This window comes from Tachyglossus aculeatus, chromosome X1, assembly GCF_015852505.1.
Source record: "Tachyglossus aculeatus isolate mTacAcu1 chromosome X1, mTacAcu1.pri, whole genome shotgun sequence".
NCBI lineage: Eukaryota > Metazoa > Chordata > Mammalia > Monotremata > Tachyglossidae > Tachyglossus > Tachyglossus aculeatus.
Window position 1 is genome coordinate 45,027,894 of NC_052101.1, and position 19,724 is coordinate 45,047,617.

General features: G+C 49.7%; 1 protein-coding gene across 8 annotated transcripts in view; it reads left to right on the top strand.

Annotated features, from left to right (window-relative positions):
• The window catches only part of SEPTIN8 (septin 8), an 85,584-nt gene that overhangs the window by 35,890 nt on the left and 29,970 nt on the right, over positions 1–19,724 (top strand). For 6 of the 8 annotated variants that reach the window (XM_038772725.1, XM_038772724.1, XM_038772732.1 and 3 more), the window contains 3 exons: positions 1,297–1,411; positions 9,193–9,388; positions 14,085–14,271. In XM_038772725.1, the coding sequence (XP_038628653.1) occupies positions 1,297–1,411; positions 9,193–9,388; positions 14,085–14,271 (498 nt within the window). The remainder of the gene's footprint in view (positions 1–1,296; positions 1,412–9,192; positions 9,389–14,084; positions 14,272–19,724) is intronic. The other 2 variants (XM_038772726.1, XM_038772728.1) reach the window with 1 other exon arrangement.

A 19,724-nucleotide genomic window follows, 5' to 3' on the forward strand; every position in this document is an offset into this window, starting at 1 on the left:
GATAATTCAGTAATAGTAGTGGTAGTATTTATTAAGCACTTGGTGTATGCCAAGTATTGTACTAAGCACTGACACAGTCCCTGTCGCACAAAGGTTCACAGTCTTAGGGGGAGGGAGAACAGATATTGAATCCCCATGTTACAGATGAGGAAACCGAGGCACAGAGCAGTAAAGTGACTTATTTGCCCGAGGTCACACAGCAGGCAAGTAGTAGAGCTGGAATTAGATCCCGGAAACTCTGACTCCAGTAAGTCTTCCTTGATTAGTTTCTTTCACTCCCCAGAATATATCCTCTAAAACTCACACAACCTCAACACTTTTACACCAACTATGCCCTTATGCATTCACATCCACCCATGGCACTTCCATTCATATTGACTTATGTGCTGTATTATTTTACACCAGCACACCTACACCTACATTTTTCCTTTCTCCTCCTCTCCTGGTTAAGTTTATTTTCTGTCCAACTTTCTTATGAGTCTGTAAGTCCCTGCTGGGAGGGACCATGTCTTTATGGGAAAGCAGTGTGGTTTAATGGACGTTGAAGTCAGAAGACCTGGGTTCTAATTCTGGCTCCGCCACTTGTTCTGTGACCTTAAGTGAGTCACTTTACTTCTCTGTGCTGTAGTCTCCTTATCTATGAAATGGGGGTGAAATACCTCTTCTTCCTCCCACTTAGACTGTGAGCCCTGAGTGGGCTGACCTAATTATCTTGTATCTCCCCCAGAGCTTAATACAGTACTTGGCCCATAGTAAATACTTAAAAAAATGCTACAATTATAATTCTTACTATTATTATTATTTGCTGTATTGTATTCTTTCAAGCCCTTATTACAGTGCCCCAAACACATAATGTGGTCAATAAACCTTATTGATTGACACAATCCAACTCAAAGTGTTGTATCTGGGTCTGGGATTGGGGCTTTAGAAACGCATCAGCTGTGTAACTTCCTCCTCTCTGGGAGGGCAGTATTGGTTCCTTCTGCCCTTTCCCTGTCCTCCCCATCAGCCGTGGTCTCTGTCTCTTTAAGGTAGTGCTCTATTAAGATCAGATTTTCTCAGCTAATGCTTGGCGGTAATCACCAGTATGTCTGGAATGCAGCAAATCAAAACATCCTAAATGAAGAGGCAGCAGGAGGGTCATGTGAATGACTGTGAAACCGCTCTGGGTTGAGTAAGATGGTAATTTCTCTCAGGGACCCTCTCCCGCTGTCCCCCAGGTTTGCCCGGCCCATGCCCTGACCCTCCCGCCCTGGGTATCACTGCCCCACTCAATCTGCTTCTTCTGTCTGACAGAGTGAACAGAAGCGGAGCCTTTTGCTCGGAGGCCACGTTGGCTTTGACAGCCTCCCGGACCAGCTGGTCAGCAAATCGGTCAACCAGGGCTTCAGCTTCAACATTCTCTGTGTCGGTAAGTGTCAGGAGGAGCCTCTCGCATATGGAGGGGGTGAGGGAGGGGTGGCAGGGAGGTTATGCCGAATGACAGACCTTTCATTCATTCAGTCAGTCATATTTATTGAGCGCTTACTGTGTGCAGAGCACTGTACTAAGCACTTGGGAGGGTCTTCTTCAAATGCTGTCAAGTCATTTCTGACCCCTAGTGATTTCATGGATTCGCCCTCTTCAGAACATCCCAGTTTTTCTGTCATAAAGTCATTCTGTTATGTGTAGCCAAAGAGTTTTCTTGGTAAAGATATGGAAGTAGTTCACCATTGCCTTCTTCCACGCATTAGAAACTTGAGGTTCTGCCATTGCCTTTGATCAATTTTGATCACTTGATCATCCACCTTTAACTCTTTCCCATGCCGCTGCTGTGCAGCACAGGTGAAAGTACAATATAACAATCTGCAGACATGTTTCCTGCCCACAAAGAGCTTACAGTCCCACGTCCTTTCCTGGCTATTCTCAGGACAAGTCAGGGCTACTTGCATGAGGATGCCTGGTGGGAGGATGGGAGAGATCAGTTAGGTCTGCCCCTCAGGGACGGAGAATGAAGTGAAGGGTCACCTCGGGACAGGAGAACTGAGAGGTTGGGACTGGAAGAATGGGAGGAGGGCCCGAGACCAGGGGGGCAACAATGATGGGAAGGCTGGAAAATGTCGATGTGCCAGGCTGGTATGGTCTCTCTGCTGCCAAGGGAAGGCCTGGAGCAGTGTGACGTGGTGTGACAGCCCTCATTGTCCGATGGGGATCAGGAGAAATAGAGCTGGAGGATGAACTCGAACACTCAGGACATCTGCCGGACCTCCAGGAGAATGAGGAATGGGGCCTTGGTGGGTCCCGTCTGGACTTGAGCACCCGGTGCTCCCTGAAAAAAAAGAAACAATAGAAAATGGGAAAAAAACCAGACCGAACAGGCCTGTTTGGGGATCATTCCATTTTGAGGGGAAAGGGACTCGGTGTCTTTAGTTTGAGGTCACTGTAGTGGTTGACCTGAACTAGAGAGCATTTATACTCAGAGACCCCTGGGGCAGAAGGGGAAGTGAGAGGAGAAGATCATTAGGCAGAAATGCCTTCCAGAGCTTCTGTACAGCTTCTTCTGGGCTCATGCCCCAGGCCTGACATCTTCTTAGCCTTCTCCGGCATATCCTGTGCCCCTCACCCCTTGTCAATTCTTTCATTCTGGGTCCTCTGGGAGCCTCATGCACACACCCAATCCCTCCACCCACCTCTCCAGGGTGGCCTGGCCTCGGCGGTGGGTGGCGGGGGGGGTGGGGGGGGGGGGTAATAGAGAGAGAGAGAGAGAGAGAGAGAGAGAGAGAGAGAGAGAGAGAGAGAGAGAGAGAGAGAGAGAGAGAGAGAGAGAGAGAGAGAGAGAGAGAGAGAGAGAGAGAGAGAGAGAGAGAGAGAGAGAGAGAGAGAGAGAGAGAGTGAGTGTGTTGGGTGGATCATTGGACCACATCACTATCAGCTGAGGGCATGGTCAGGGCAGAGGCCTGCTGGCTTCAGTCTCACTTCTCTGTTCCAGAACTGCTCCACTCGATCTCTTCACCAACTACCACCCTTTGCCCTTCTGGGCCTGGTTTAGGGCTGGACTGGTAGCAGTGTGGTCAGGGCCTCAGGAGTCCAGTACCAAGACCAGAAACCCCACCTCATGGGTGCCCTTCCCTACACTCCCCAGTACAGAAAGGAATGAAGCCCTGGAGTGAGACCTTTAGTCTTCTTACTACCCCACCAGCTCCCAGAGACTCCAGGCTGCTTCCCAGGAACTCAGTGCCACCTGGGCACTTAATCTGGGAAGACGGGAGCCTGCTTGGGGTGTGAGGATCCATTTGTTCCAAAGGACAAAGACTCAACCCTTCCCTTGCCCACCTCAGGGAGGTGCTGGGATCCCATCTCAGTGGATTCTGGTTCTGGAAGGGTGTCAGTCAGTTATATTTATTGAGCGCTTATTGTGCACAGAGCACTGTACTAAGCCCTTGTGAGAGTACAATACAACAATAAACAGACACATTCCCTGCCCACGACGAACTTACAGTCTAGAGGAGGGGGAGGACTTGGGTGGACTTGTAGTCATATCCCCTGCCCACCTGGGCATCAGGGCACAGATAAGTGGTAATATAATAATAGCAATAATGGTATTTGTTAAGCCCTATGTGCCAGACACTAGACTAAGTGCTGGTACCCTGGAGTGTTGGCAAGGGGTGCGGCTGTAAGGCTGCTCACTGGTCTCACATTCTAGACTGTGAGCCTGCTGTTGGGTAAGGACTGTCTCTGTATGTTGCCAACTTGTACTTCCCAAGCACTTAGTACATTGCTCTGCACACAGTAGGCACTCAATAAATACGATTGAATGAATGAATGAATGGTCCTGCATTTCTCAGTTTGCCAGCTGCCAGTTTTCTTCTGTTTTTTTAATGGTATTTTTTAAGCATATACTATGTGGCAGGCATTATATTAAGCACTAGGATAGATACAAGGTTTTCACGTGGACACAATCCCTGTCCCGCATGGGAATCACGGTCTTAATCCCCATTTTACAGGTGAGATCACACAGCAGACAAGTGGTGGGGTTGGGATTAGAACCCAGGGCCTTCTGACCCTCAAGCTAGTGCTCTACCCACTTCACAATGCTGCTTCTCACCCAATGATGTCCAGGCTGGCCACTGGTTACAGTCTAGGCCTCAGCCGCCATTTATTCTGTAAGAGAAGTACAACTGTTCAATCCCTAAACCAATCAATCATGGTTTTTGAGTGCTTACTGTGTACAGAGCACTGTACTGAACACTAAACATCGGGAGATGGAGCAAAGGTTTTCTTGCCTTGCCACCTGGCCAGGAGTCAAGAGGAAGTGAGAGCCAGATCCAGCACTAGCCATCGTCCCCACTTCTCCCCCTCCCCCTTTTCCCTGAGGGCCTCTCTGGCACCAGAGCCCTGGAGCTGTAATTGCCAGGATAATAGGGCCTGGAGCCCTTTCAAGAGACCGAAGGTGGGATACTCAGAGAGTTGGTAAGGGTGAGTTTGGATGGATTGTTGGCAGGGAACAGGTCAGAAAAGGCCTTCAGAACCCGGAGATCTGGGATTCCGCCATCCTGTTGCATTGCTCAGCTCCCGGGCTGGCTGCCTGCTTCTTTCCATTCATTCATTCATTCATTCATTCAATCGTATTTATTGAGCGCTTACTGTGTGCAGACCACTGTACTAAGCGCTTGGGAAGTACAAATTGGCAACACATCGAGACGGTCCCTACCCGACAGCGGGCTCACAGTCTAGAAGGGGGAGACAGACAACAAAACAAAACATATTAACAAAAGTGTGCAGAGCACTGTACTAAGCGCTTGGGAAGTCCAAAACAATGTGCCTAGGCTCAGTCTTTTTTTTTTAAATGGTATTATTTAAGCAATTACTGTGTGGCAGGCACTGTACTAAATGATGGAGTAGAGACAAGATAATCAGCTTGGACATAGTCCATGTCCCATACAGGGCTCCCTATTTTGCAGATGAAGTAACTGAGACACAGGGAAGTTGTAATTCACCCATGGTCACTCAGAAGTCAAGTGGAGGAGCCAGCATTAGAACCCAGGTCCTTCTGACTTCCAGGCCTGTGCTGTATCTACTAGGCCATGCTGCTTCTGTACCATGTGGCATTAGCCCGGGCACCCCAGGCTCACAGTCTGGATCGGGGGCACTCCCCGGCCCCGTTCTCCCAGCCATCTCGAGGGCCAGAGGATGATTTTTCAAGGATTAGAAATGTACTGACTTTTGGGCTGGTCCTAGGACACCTGGGGTATTTATGATATGATAATAATGATGATAATGATGATGATGATAGTCATATTTGTTAAGCACTTACCATGTGCCAAGAGCTGAGAGGATAAAATATAAGCAGATTGCACCCAGCCATGTGGTGCTCACAGACTAAGAGGGACGGAGAACTGGTATTTCATCCCCATTCTACAGAAGAGGTCATTTAAACCCAAAGGCATGAAGTGACTCGCCCAAGGTCATGCAGTGGACGAGTGGCAGAGCTGGGATTAGAACCCAAGTCCTCCAGCTCCCAGGTTACTTTTCTTTCCACAAGGCCATGCTACTGCTTTGGGGTCCCTGCTGCCCCGGGGTACTCTTGTTTGCCTCAGTTTCCACTTCTGTAAAATTGGGGGATTTATAAAGCTCCTGAACCCTTTGCGGGGAAATGGGGAGGTCCCAGCCAAACCAGCAGAATGTCGGATGGGACTGATATTAGCCTGGAAACCTTGAAAGGTTATTCCAGGTGGCCAGAGCCATTTGTCTTAACTTGAGGTGGTGGGTGAGAAGGATGGGGATACCCCCCTTAGGTGACTGGAATTCTAGGGTGCTGTAATCCTTTGTCTGTGGGGTCGGGTGGGAGGTACAGACTGTTTGCCTGGAGGGGATCGATCAGCTGGGGGTTAACAAGTTCTCTTAAACAGTGTGGCTTAGTGGGAGTCAGAGGAGCTGGGTTCTAATCCTGCCTCTGCCTCTTGTCTGCTCTGTGACTTTAGGCAAGTCATTTAACTTCTCTGTGCTTCAGTTTCCTCATCTGTAAAATGGGGATTCAGTACCTGTTCTCCTTCCTACTTGGACTGTGAGCCCCCTGGGGACAGGGACTGTGTTCATTCTGATTAACTGGATCTGCCACAGCATTTACAGCAGGGCTTGACATATCTTAAGTGCTTAACAAATACCACTAAAAAAAAAAAAACCAACCCAAACACCTCCATGTTATTCATCTCAAAGAAGAGGCTTGGGGATTCTGTGGGAAGAAAGTAGCTCATCGAACCTTTCCCTTGGGAGTTCGCTCCCCTGTGAAGGAACTATGTGTTTGTGATTCTTAGCAAACGTTGTCTCAGGAATCAACAGTTTTGTTCCTCTGCCGGAGGTTTTGGTCCCCTTAGACTGAGAGCCTCATGTGGAGCAGAGACTGTATCTGATCTGTCTTGTATGTACCCCAGTGCTTACCAGAGTGTTAAGTGCTTACTGTGTGCCAAGCAAATACCATAATTTCTGTCATTATTATTATCACCCTCCACCTGGGCCCCGATCAGGTCTGTGTCATCTCCTCCAGTGACTACTGCTGAGGACATTTCTTCCACTGTCCCCTTTCAGTCATTGGTATTTACTGAGCACGTACTCACTGTAAGAACACTAAACACTCGGGAAAGTACAATACAATAGAGCTGGTAGACATGATCCCTGCCCACATGGAGCAGAGTAGGAATCCGGGGAAGGACTCCCGCTGGAGAAGGGTCCCACTTGGATGTCTCTCAACCTGTGCCCAAAGCCTGAAAAACTCAGCTTGGTCTCCAGGCTAGGCCCAGTCTCCCTGATCCCTCTCTAGACTGTAAGCTAGTCGTGGGCGGGGAACATGTCTGTTAATTCTCTTATTGTGCTCTCCCAAGCACTTAATAAGTGCTCAGCTCATAGAAAGCACTCAGTAGATATGATTGATTGATTGATCCAGCGTGGAAGCAGAAGGGACAGCTGTAACACAGATACCACCTCCTCATTTTGTGGGTAGCTGTGAGGGTATGTTGATGTTGGGTATCGCCCTTGCACTTGGATTTGTGCCCTTTATTTGCCCCACCCTGAGCCCCAAAGCACTTATGCACATAATTTATTTTAATGTCTGCGGCTAGGGAACATTTCTATCAACTCTACTATATTGTACTCTCCCAAGTACTTAGCACAGAGCTCTGCACACAGTAAATACTAGCGCTTAGAACAGTGCTCAGCGCTTAGAACAGTGCTTTGCACATAGTAAGCACTTAATAAATGCCATTAAAAAAATACTAGTGATTGACTGATAAATCAGGAGACCCGGGCTCCAGTCTCAGTTCTGCACTGGCCTACTGTGGGATCTTGAACAAGTCTCTTCTCCTCTATGGATCAACAATTAAGCAGCATGGCCTAATGGAAAGAGCACAGGCCTGGAAGTCAGAGGATCTGATTGACCCTGGGCAAGTCACTTAACTTCTCTGTACTTCAGTTCCCTCGCCTGCAAAATGGGAATTCAAAACCTGTTCTCTTTCCTACTTTGGGAGGAATCTTGTGTCTACCCGATCTCGTCATTCAGTGCTTGGCTCATAGTCAGTGCTTAACAAATACCACAATTAAAAGACATCTTTCGAAACTACATGCCCCGTGAAGGACTGAGATGGGGAAATTATGGGCAAGGAATGTTTCTGCTAATTCTGTTGTATTGTACTCTCCCAAGCACTTGGAACAGTGCTCTGCACATAGTAAGTTCTCAATAAATACCATTGATCGATTGATTGGATATGTTATAGGTCCCCAAAGTAACTGCAATTCTCTGCAGGTGGAGCTGGCAAGCAGGGCTAGGTGCCTATTTCTGTTGCTAGAGATTTGGGCTATCTCGGCCTAGGCTCTTACAGCTTGGAGCCACTGTTTTAATCAGCTGTCACAGCCCAGACTCTAACACCACCCGGGAGCCAGGACTACAGCCCCTTGAATCTTTAAGAAGGCCAAGAGGAAGCTGTCCCAAGATTCCTGTTAGCCTGGTCCAGGTTCCACTGTAGCTGGAATCCAGTGTCACATCTTGTCAGTTTCCACTTCAAGTAATGGATGAGGTTTTGCCCCTTAACTTCTAGGATCCATTCCACCCCCCTGCCCCCAATTTTCTGGGCCAGTTCACTCTGGCTTCGTTCAGTCAACTTCAGTTATCGGGTAGTCCCACCATGGGCCTATTCAGAAGCCTCAGGGGTGTGGAGGGGGAAGTGGAGTCATGCAGATCACTCCCTACGGTCCTCACTGTTGGCAGCCAGAACCCATTGTTAAATGCCTATTCTTTAAGGGCTGTCCCCAAATGCCTAACTTATGGAAAGACCAGAAATCCTTTTCTTGAGCCTTCTTCAGACAAGTTATTTTGCAACAAGCTTCAGCACTTTGTCTTTTGTCTTTGGCTTTCTTTTTTGATTTCCTGTTTGCGGTCTCTTCTGGCGTGGCCCATTTGGGAAGGTCTGCTGGTTACACTGGCATTCGGGGAAGCTGAGCCCCACCCTGGGAGGGGTGGGTTTGGCAAAGGGGAGTGGAGGGTGGAGAGCCCATTGGTAAATATATTCTGGGTGGGACTTTTCTCCCCTCCCGGTACTACTTTCTCAATCTTCCCACCAGGTCACTGTGGTTTGTACTTAAGACTCCTAAAAAACCCAGAATGGCAGAAAGGTCTCCTCCTCTTCTTTGTGCTCTGCAGTCTCCGAGGAAATCCAGGGGTGGGGAAATTTACATCCTCCTTGTTTTTCCCTTCCCCAACCCCCTTTGCCTTTAGAGAGGCAGGTGCCACCGTCCACCCTGTTTTTCCACCCTCCCCTCTCCATCACATTCTGCATAAATTGCTGAACATTCAAGAATTTATTCAGCTATTCATTTGTTCATTCGGCTGTATTAAGCACTTACTATGTGCAAAGCACTGTGCTAGGCCCCTGGGAGAGTACAGTGTAACAATTAACAAACACATTCCCTGCCCACAATGAGCTTACAAACTAGAGGTATTTCACCCTGATATATGTGTACCCCTTCCTGCTTTGTCCTCGTTCTTTGCCCTGCTCCCATTCTGGGTGAACCATTTTGGGCTGTCTGCCCACCGACCCCTCCATATCTGATGGGAAGCCCCTTGAGGGGAAGGAACCTGCCTTTAGCGTCAGCCCCTCTTAGTCCAGTGCTATCAGTGGGCCCCACTGATCGCCGGATGGGTTGGCCTCTGCCGTGCCTCCACAGGGGAGACGGGCATCGGGAAGTCCACCCTGATGAACACGCTGTTCAACACCACGTTTGAGACGGAGGAGGCCAGCCACTACGAGAACTGCGTCCGGCTGCAGCCACGCACCTACGACCTGCAGGAAAGCAGTGTGCAGCTCAAGCTGACCATCGTGGATGCCGTTGGCTTCGGAGACCAGATCAACAAGGACGAGAGGCAAGTCGGGGGGTGGTCCTGCCTCCAAACACCTCCTCCCCAGCCCCTCTGGCAGTGCTCATTTTTAGAGCCACAGATGGAGGGAGACATTGGCTGGGGAGGGGGGTCGGGGGCCGGGGGTGGGGGGCTTGTTCTGAAGCTACTCAAAAGCCTCGGTTTCCCCTTAGGTTTCCCCTTCTGTCTCCCTCCTCATCCCCCACCACTCCCATTCCTCTCCTTGGAGGCCAACAGGCTCTGGCTAGTATTATTCTAGAAGGACCCTGGAAGGTTAGAGGCCTCGGTATGGGAAGCAGTGTGACCTAATGGATAGAGCCTGGGCCTGGGATTCAGAAAGTCTGAGAGAATCAGCTTGGCTTAGTGGAAAGAGCATGGGCTTGGGAGTCAGAGTACGTGGGTTCTCATCCTGGCTCTTCCATTTGCCTGCAGTGTGACTTTGGGCAAGCCACTTCACTTCCCTGTTCCTGTTTTCTCATCTGTAAAATGCAAGACTGTGAGCCCCAAGTGGGACAAGATGATTACCTTGAACCGACCCCAGTGCTTAGAACAGTGCTTGGCACATAGTAAGTGCTTAACAGATACCATATTATTATTATTATTATAGGTTCTAATCCTGGCACTGCCACTTGTCTGCTGTGTGGCCTTGGGCAAGTCACTTCACTTCTCTGTACCTCAGTTACCTCATCTGTAAAATGGGGATTAAGACTGTGAGCACCATGAGGGATAGGGACTGTGTCCAACCAGACTTGCTTGTATCTATCCCAGCGCTTAGAACAATGCCTGGTACACAGTAAGTGCTTAACAAATTCTGCAGTTGTTATTATTATTCTGTGCTGGCAGCTTGTGAGGATGTCCCTGCACACGTAGCCATTCAGAACAATATCTAGTCCTAGGGGACCCCAGAAACAATTTGTCCTTTTATCTCCTGGGGGTGGGGGAGGGTGGACAGTGGAGTTTGCACAATCTGAAAGGCTTTCGGCGCAGGCAGGAAATTGGCATGTCAACGCCCGCTTTTTCTTCCGTGGATCTGGTGTGAATGCCATCAGTTTGGGGAGAATGCATGTTTTCTTGTATGCTTTCCCCATGGGGTGGGTGCTGCTGGGGGAAATTCCCTCTGACCCCGGGTTGTAGGCACTGGGTTTTTTTGTCCTGTCAAGCCGGGGTCTGACCCAGATCTGTGGGGGGAGAAGGGGCGGGGGGAGAAAGAGAGAGAAAGAGGGAGATGGGGAGAGGAGCATGTGCTCACAGGGAGGGAGCGATGGGGGAGTTGGGCCTAAGGATTGTCTTGGCCTTCTGGTGTCCCAGCCCTGCCTCCAGGAGCCCCGGACATGTTGCCACTTAGGGGCAGGAGGTCTAGGTGACTCTGGAGCCAAAGCCACGTTGGGCCTATCTGAGTGGGTGACAGGGTCAGTGGGGAAAGCCAGATCCCAGATCTGGCCTGGGATCTGAGAAGGCACTTCTTCTACCTTGGAAGACAAGCTGCTCTATCAGGCTGCCTCAGAGCGGATGAAGACTGGGAAATCCAGCTTGATCCGTGCACCTAGGCACCGAGGGCTGGCAGGCCTCGTCCAGAGGAGCAAGGGGAGACTTGGAGCTAGCTTTGCTGTGGGTGGGTTTGGAAGGGGCTGTGGATGGCAGCTGATTCGATCACCTGCTTTTTGCACAGGGGTTGAGGGAACCAATAGTAGAAATAGTAATCATGTTTAGTAAGTTCTTACAATGTGCACAGCACTGTTCTAAGTGTTGGGTAAGAATGCAAAAGTAAGATTTAGATATGGACCCTGACTTTTAGGGGGCTCACCATCTAAGAACATAATCAGTGGTATTTATTGAACACTTATTGCGTGCAGAGCATTGCACTAAGCACTTTTTAGAATGCAGTACATTGGAATAGAGTTGGTAATCACCAACCCTGCCCACAAGGAGCTGGGAGAGGGGACTGGAGATAGAAACTTAAGGAGAGATGAATCCGTAGAACACTAAAGCAGACATAAAAGATAAGAACAAATATACAAAATCAGTCAATCACTGGTATTTAATAATAATAATAATGAGGGTATTTATTAAGCTCTTACTATGTGCAAAGCACTGTTCTAAGCGCTGGGGAATTTACAAGGTGATCAGGTTGCCCCAAATGGGGCTCATAGTCTTAATCCCCATTTTTCAGATGAGGTAACTGAGGCACAGAGAAGTTAAGTGGCTTGCCCAAGGTCACACAGCTAAGTGGCGGAGCCAGGATTCGAACCCATAACCTCTGACTCCCAAGCCCGTGCTCTTTCCACTGAGCCACACTGCTTCGTCATTTATTGAACGCTTACCGTGTGGAGAGCACTATACTAAGCATTCATTCATTCATATTTAGTGAGCACTTACTGTGTGCAGAGTACTGTACTAAGTGCTTGGAAAGTACAATTCAGCAACAAATAGAGACAGTCCCTGTCCACAACAGGCTAAATACAGCAGAGTTGATAGTGTGACCTGCCCATAATGAGCTTACAGTCTAGAGGAAATTTTTCAAAAATAAAAAAAGCAGGGTATTGTGGCTACAGGAGCAGAATGTCAGGTTCCTCGAGGCACAGAGTACAAGACACAGCCACCAGGGACTACTAATACAGCCACCACCAGCCTTGTAAAGGTTTTATGGAGGCCTCAGGCTGTGGGGGCTTTCCTCTTTCCCAAGAGGAGGCAGAAGGCAGGACAGGATGGACCCTCCTCGTTGTCACAGAGGAGAGCCAGTGTCGGTTCCCGGGAGGTGGCGTGGCTGGCCGTTCGGTCTGAGGGGAGATGCCGAGAGCAGTCAGCTGCAGCTTATATCCAGCTTGGAGAAGCAGCGTGGCTCAGTGGAGAGAGCCTGGGCTTTGGAGTCAGAGGTCACGGGTTCCAGTTCCGGCTCCGCCAACTGTCAGCTGTGTGACTTTGGGCAAGTCACTTCACTTCTGTGGGCCTCAGTTCCCTCATCTGTAAAGTGAGGATGAAGACTGTGAGCCCCCCCATGGGACAACCTGATCACCTTGTAACCTGCCCAGCGCTTAGAACAGTGCTTTGCACATAGTAAGCGCTTAACAAACACCATCATTATTATTATTATTCCCATAGCCTGGGGCCCACAAGGCTTGTCGGGAACAGGGGCCCCGGGTGGCACAGACACGGGGCAGCAACTACCGGTCGCTTCCCTCAGCCGTAGTGGAGAAAGGACCGAATGCTCCATGTGGCCCTGGGACCCCAAGCGTCTGGAAGAGGTGGGGCACTGGGGTCGGGCAGAGGAGGCTGGGGCAGATCCAGCCTGCAGAGCTTCATTAAATCCAAACCCGAGGGGGAGAACCCATCCTGCTGCCACGGTGGACACAAGTACCACCCTCCTGGCTCCAGATGTTGCCCCCTTTTCTCCAGCTTTCACCCTCCTGGCTCGTGCCAAGGCCATTTGGCTTATGGTCTTCCCTCTCAGTACAGTCAAGGACTGCCCAAGGAAAATATCAATCAGCGGGACCTAGTGAAAAAAGCACTGTTCTAATCCCTGCTCTGCTACTTGTCTCCTACATGACCTTGGGCAAGTCTTTCGACTACTCTATGCCTCAGTTCTGTCATCTGCAGGATTCAGTACCTGTTCTCCTTCCTACTTAGATTGTGAGCTCCATGTGAAACCTGATTATCTTGTATCTAACCCCGCTTAGTACAGCACTCAGCACATAGTAAGCGCCTAACAAAAACCACAGCTATTAATCAATCAACTGTATTCATTCATTCATTCATTTATATTTATTGAGCGCTTACTGTGTGCAGAGCACTGTATTAAGCACTTGGGAAGTACAAGTTGGCAACATATGGAGACGGTCCCTACCCAACAACAAGGCTCACAGTCTAGAAGGGGGAGACAGACAACAAAACAAAACAAGTAGATAGGTGTCAAAACCATCAGAATAAACAGAACTATAGCTATATGCACATAATTAATAAAATGAATACAGTAGTAAATATGTATAAGTAAAATAAAGTAATAACTATGTACAAATATATGCAAGTGCTGTGGGGAGGCAAAGGGGATAGAGCAAAGAGAGGGAGGTGGGGTGATGGGGAGGGGAGGAGGAGAGGAAAAAGTGGGCTCAGTCTGGGAAGGCCTCTTGGAGGAGGTGAGCTCAGAACCCAACCGAGGGCAAAGCCCTGTGCTAACTGCATGGGGAAGTACAACAAAAATGAAACACATGTTCCCTGATGATGATGATGTTTGTTAAAGGCTTACTTTGTGCCAGGCACTGTACTAAGAGCTGGGGGACATACAGAATAATCAAGTTGGACACAGTCTCTGCCCTCCAGATCCCAGTTGGAAACCTCAACCCAGTAACTAAGTAATGATGGTATTTGTTAAGCATTTACTATGTGTCAATCACTGTTCTAAGCGCCAAGGTAGACACAAGCTAATTAGGTTGGACACAGTCCCCTGTTCCACATGAGGCTCACTGACTCAACCCCCATTTTACAGATGAGGTAACTGAGGCACAGAAAAGTTAAGTGACTTGCCCAAGGTCACACAACAGACAAGTGGCAGAGCTGGGATTAGAACCCAGGTCTTTCTGACTCCCAGGCCCGGGCCCTATCCACTAGACCACACTGCTTCCTAGATCTTTTAACTACCCGCAAAACTTGCCCCAGCCCATTTCTACCGGCCAGTTGGGTCCCCGTGGCTAATGGCATCTGTTTGTAGTTACAGGCCAATAGTTGATTACATCGATACGCAGTTTGAAAACTACTTGCAAGAAGAACTAAAGATCCGGCGGGCCCTGTTCAACTACCACGACACCAGGATCCACGTCTGCCTTTACTTTATCACCCCCACCGGACATTCACTCAAGTCCCTGGACTTGGTGACCATGAAAAAGCTGGATAGCAAGGTATAGCCTCCCACCCCCGCCGCCCCCCCTGAGCACATTCAGTTCTGTTTACATGGTCGATCCGTCCCCCTCACTCCCTGCCTCCAACCACAAAAGCTCAGCTTGCTGGCCCGGGGCCTCGCAGCAGATTGAGCTGGACTTTTGGCTCGAGCGTCCTCTCCCCCTGCTTCCGCCGGGCTTTCTCCCGGGCTGCAGTGGAGCCGAAGGCAGCTCAGGGACCTGATTCGAGCGGAGAGCTTTTTTTGCTGGCAGGAAGATCAGCCTCAGCTCTGTGCGTCTGAAACCAGCCCATCACCTCCCGTCCAGAGTCATCCACCATCTCAGCTGACACTGCTACTCAGCTGCTCCCACTTTCCCAGACTTTTCCTTCTTCCAGCATTCCCCTCTCTCCCCTCCGGCTGCTGCCAGAATAGTTCTCCCCTGGCTTCTCTCCCTTCCCGGGGCTGCCTCTCCTCCCTCCTCCCACCTCCTGATCTGCCTCGGCCACTTCTTTGCAGATTGGCGGTTGCTCATCTGTCGGAGGCGGCACCAGCTGGACTCCAATGCCCCCTCACTCTCCCCCCCACTCCAGTCTGGCCACTGTCCCTCTCCCCTCCTCTCCCCCCACCAGTGAATGTGCTTTCTTCCTTTGAAAGTCCAACAGCTCTCTCTTCCTCATCCTCCTTTCCTTCCACTCCCCCTTTCTTCCTCCCATCCCTGTCCATTGGATGAACCCTGGGCTGTAGTGGGAAAGGTCATTCATCCCACGCTGAAGTTCTCTGGCCATCTCAGAGGTGCCCAGTACAGGTTTCCCGAATGCTGCCAGGCGGGTTCAACCTGTTTGGCATCCTTTCCTGCCCGCTGCTTCCCATAGCAGCCTTGGACTGCAGTGGGGTGAGAGAGCATGGAGCCACCCCGCTTCCCCCTTCCTTCCTTCCTTCCACCAACTTTTGGATCTCCCTTCTCTGCCCTCTCCAGGTGCTGGAGATCCTGCTTGCTATGTGCCCTAGGCAGCTGTTCAGGGAGGTGGGAGATACATCAGAGAAAAAAAGATGAGCCAGAGCTGAGACCGGACTGCCAGGCAGGGAGTAAGGTCATACTGGGCACCTGTCTGACGGCCTGAGTGCCGAGGAAGTGGCCTGGATGGCCTTCATTCATTCATTCGTTGTCGTATTTATTGAGCATTTACTGTGTGCAGGGCACTGTACTAAGTGCTTGGAAAAGGACAATACAGCAATAAATAATAATAATAATGATGGCATTTGTTAAGTGCTTACTATGTGTGAAGCACTGTTCTAAGTGCTGGGGAGGATACAAAGTGATCAGATTGTCCCACGTGGGGCTCACAGTCACAGATGAGGTAACTGAGGCACAGAGAAGTTAAGTGACTTGTCCAAAGTCACACAGCTGACAAGTGGCAGAGCCAGGATTAGAGACAATCACTGCCCAAAACGAGTTCACTGTCTAGAGTGGGGAGACAGACATCAATACAAATAAACGGACATCAGTATGAATAAATAAAATTACAGATCTGTACATAAGTGCTGTGGGGCGGGCAGAAGGGGGAAGAGCAAAGGGAGCAAGTCAGGGCGACGCAGGAGGGAGTGGGAGATGAGGAAAAGTGGGGCTTAGTCTGAGAAGGCCTCCTCAGTTCATACTCTGTTTTTGGTCCATGGAGGAGAGTGTGATAGAGAGTGGGAGGTGAGGGGTGGGGAGAGAGAGAAAGAGAGACAGAAAGAGAGAGAATGTGTGGGAAGTCTGGCTTGAGCTGGTACCTCGGGGGATTGAGATGGAGAGCATTCCCGAAGGCCTCTGGGTATGGATCTCTGCTGCCCCCTTCAGCCAGCTCCCTGAATTGTCCCAGTGCTGCATGGGCATGGAGGGCGGGGGGTGGGCCACAGAGGGGGTAAGGGAAGACTCCAAACACCCCATTCTGAGCATCTGCCGAGTCCAAGGTAGTGCTCTTTTTTAATTCACTCATTCATTCAATCATATTTATTGAGCGCTTACTGTGTGCAAAACGCTTGGGAATCCATGAAGTGCTTACTGTGTTCAAAGCACTGTACTAAGCGCTTGGGAGAGCACAGAGTACTCAACACAGAGTGCAGAGAGGATATCATATATATACATAGTGTTGGTTAAGTGCTTACTATGTGCCAGGCACTATACCAAGCGCTGAGAGTGGATCCCTCCCTTTGGACTGTTCGCTCATTGTGGGAAGGGAATATGTCTGTTTGTTGTTGTATTTTTCACTCCTGACCACTTAGTACAGTGCTTTGCACACAGTAAGTACTCAAGGAGTATACTGAAGGAATGAATAAATACAAGCTAAGCAGTTGGATACAGTCCACGTCGCGCATGGGGCTCACAGTCTTCATCCCCATTTTACATGAGATAACTAAGGCACAGAGGAAGCGAAGTGACTTGCCCAAGGTCACACAGAAGACGAGTGGCAGAACTGGGATTAGAACCCAGGTCCTCTGACTCCCAGGCCTGTGCACTACCTTACTAGGTGCCTTATGCGTGAGGAGCATTGTATCAGGAGCCTACTGTGGGCAGAGCCCCTTATGAGACACCTAATTGGGACAGAGCACTGAGCAACAAAGTAAAAGACATAATCCCTGCTCTTGATGAGCTTACAGTTTAATGGGAGAGACAATAGGGATGAGGACAAATAGATCGAAGGGAGAAAAGAGATAGAAATAATAGGCCAAGTGAATAAATAATTAAAACAGCTAAATGTGTGGGTTCTGAGCTAGCTGATGGGATGGTGTGACAGAAGGATGGAGGAATTAATTGCTGCCATATTCTTTTCCCAGGACTGGATTGGTGAGTCGTTTTAGGGCGCCTAAACTGTCTGGTCTTTAAGTTTTTCTAAAACCAGCACTGTGTGAGTGGGAGTTTGGTGTGGGTGTGTGTGGGCATGTAACCCTGGCACATGTACGTGTGATACCGCCTCAGATGCCTGGATGCTCACCTTCGACTGGTCCAAACAGGGTCCGAAGTTGGTGGGAAGGTGTTTGGTATCCTCTTCCTTGCCCTGCTTGGCCAGTTCCTTGCATGCCATGGGTCAGAGGGCTTTGGAATACTGCCAGCCAGCCAGGGTGCCTGCCCATCCCAGAGGACCAGCACCTCCGTCTAGTGAATGGGGCCAGTCCAGGGTGGAAGTGGGGAAGGGGAACGTGGGAATGGAATGGAGTTTTCATGTCCTTCCTGCCAGTGACTCTGCTGAGACACCTTGAGTGGAAGATTGAGTCTCTCTGGGCCTCGGCTTCCCTCCAGGTCACCTTCAGGAATGAGGGAGTTGCCCGGGGCCTTGTGCTTGAGGTGTCCGAGCTCTCACTTCCTACCTGAGGGCTGGGGATGTCCTTCAGGAGGTCCCCATGCCATCTTACCCTTCCCTTGGAGAAGCAGTGTGGCCTAATCAATACAGCGCAATCCTGGAAGGCAGAAGGACCTGGGTTTTAATCCCGGTTCTGCCGCTTGTCTGCTGTGTGACCTTGGGCAAGTCAGTTCACTTCTCTGGGCCTCAGTTTCATCATCTGTTATATGGGGATTAATACTGTGAGTCCCTTGTGTCCAACCTGATTATCTTTTATCTTCCCCAGCGCTTTGTACAGTCTGGTAAATAGTAAGTGCTTAACAAACACCACAATTATTATTATTATTATAGTTAGGGGGTCCTTTCATCATTCAGTCATATTTATTGAGTGCTTACTGTGTGCATAGCACTGTACTAAGCACCTGGGAAAGTACAACATAACAATAAACAGACACATTCCCTGACCACTCCCTTCTTTGGACTCACTTCACACAAACAGGAAGGCCCTGAGCCTACCATCAAGATGACCCTGTCATCTTGGGGTCATTCATGTAGAACCAAGAACCAGCCAGGCCCTCTCCTCCTCTGTGTTCTGAGTGGATGAGTTAAGAGTTGAGGGTTTGGGGTGGGCAGGGGAGAGGGGTGGCAATGGTGAGGTGAACCTGATTAACTTGTATCTACCCCAGTGCTTAGAACAGCACGTAGTAAGTGCTTATCAAGTACCATTATTATTATTGTTGTTGTTGTTATTATTATTATTATTATTATTATTATTATCCTGAGTGGGAAAGACTTCACGGAGAAATGCTGCCACCCACAGACACTAGAGGGAACTGCTCGGTGGCATCTTGGTTGGGGGTCAGAGCGAGGGAGATTTCCACCTTTGGGAGGAGGGGACCCATCTATCACTCGTGCTGGTCATGGGTGCTGATTAAATGCTGCTGCCACAACCCGTGGCTTGTGGGTGGGGTGACTCCCGGCCCTGGGTGGTGGTTTAATGTGTGAGAAAGTTGGGGGAGGAGATGAGTGAGAACATGTGTGCGTGCGCGTGCACATGCATGTGTGAGTGACAGTGGTTATGTGACCGCAGGCCTTTTTCTCATTCCTCCCACCCCTGACCCAGCCAGCTGTTCCACAGCTGAACCTGGCTCTGGGACCCACCCAGCCAGCTGTTGAGGCAGTTGTGACCCTCCCCTCCAAAATAGCCAGAAACTCTCTCTTCAGCATCAGCTTTGGCTTCAAGAAAGGTCAGCCCCTCAGTGGGGCCGCCAGTGTGAAAATGTGGGGAAATCTTCAGGAGAGAGAAAAAACAGACCCTCTAAGCGCTAGAGTAGGTATTATGCAGTCGGATCAGACACAGTCCCTGCCTCAGACAGGGCTCGCAGTCTCGGGGGAAAGAGGACAAGCATTTAATCCCCATTTACAGATGAGGAAATTGAGGTACAGAGAAGTTAAGTGACTTGCCCAAAGTCAAGCAGTAGGCAAATGGCAGAGCTGGGATTAGAACCCAGGTCCTCTGACTCCCAGGCTCAGGCTCTTTTATGCTATTTCTTCAACTTTCCCTGGCTTTGTCAGTCAATCGTATTTATTGACTACTTGCTGTGTGCAGAGCACTGTACTAAGCTCTTGGGATAGTACAATATAACAATAAATAGGTACATCCAGTGAACTTACAGTGATGGAGTGACAAAGGCAGAGGAAAAGGGAGGAAGGGGACTTTATCCAGTCTAATGAAAATTTGAGGACCCAAGGATCCAAGTGACATTTTGGACAGGTTTCCTTTCAGCTCATGCCCTCTCCCCACATTAACCCTGGGGTCTGTCTGCCTGACTGAAAACCAGGCCTCAGTCCCAGGTTCGGAAAAAAACCAGATTCTTGGGGTTCTGGTTTGACGTAATGTCAGAAAACTGCTTGACCCGAAGGACCCCCTGGGAGGAGGAGTATTATGCCTTGTCTTCCCATGCAGGGCCAGAAGCCAAGCTGGATTATCTTTGTTTCTGCCCCAGCCGCACACCCCAGCCAACCCTCTCACCTGACACGGCCTGGTTCGACATGATTCGTGTCTGCCAGCCGTTTGACAGTTCGGGGACTGGGACCCATGCCACTCAGTTGTTGCACTGTTGACCTTGCTAACCACCTGCTGGAGGCAGGG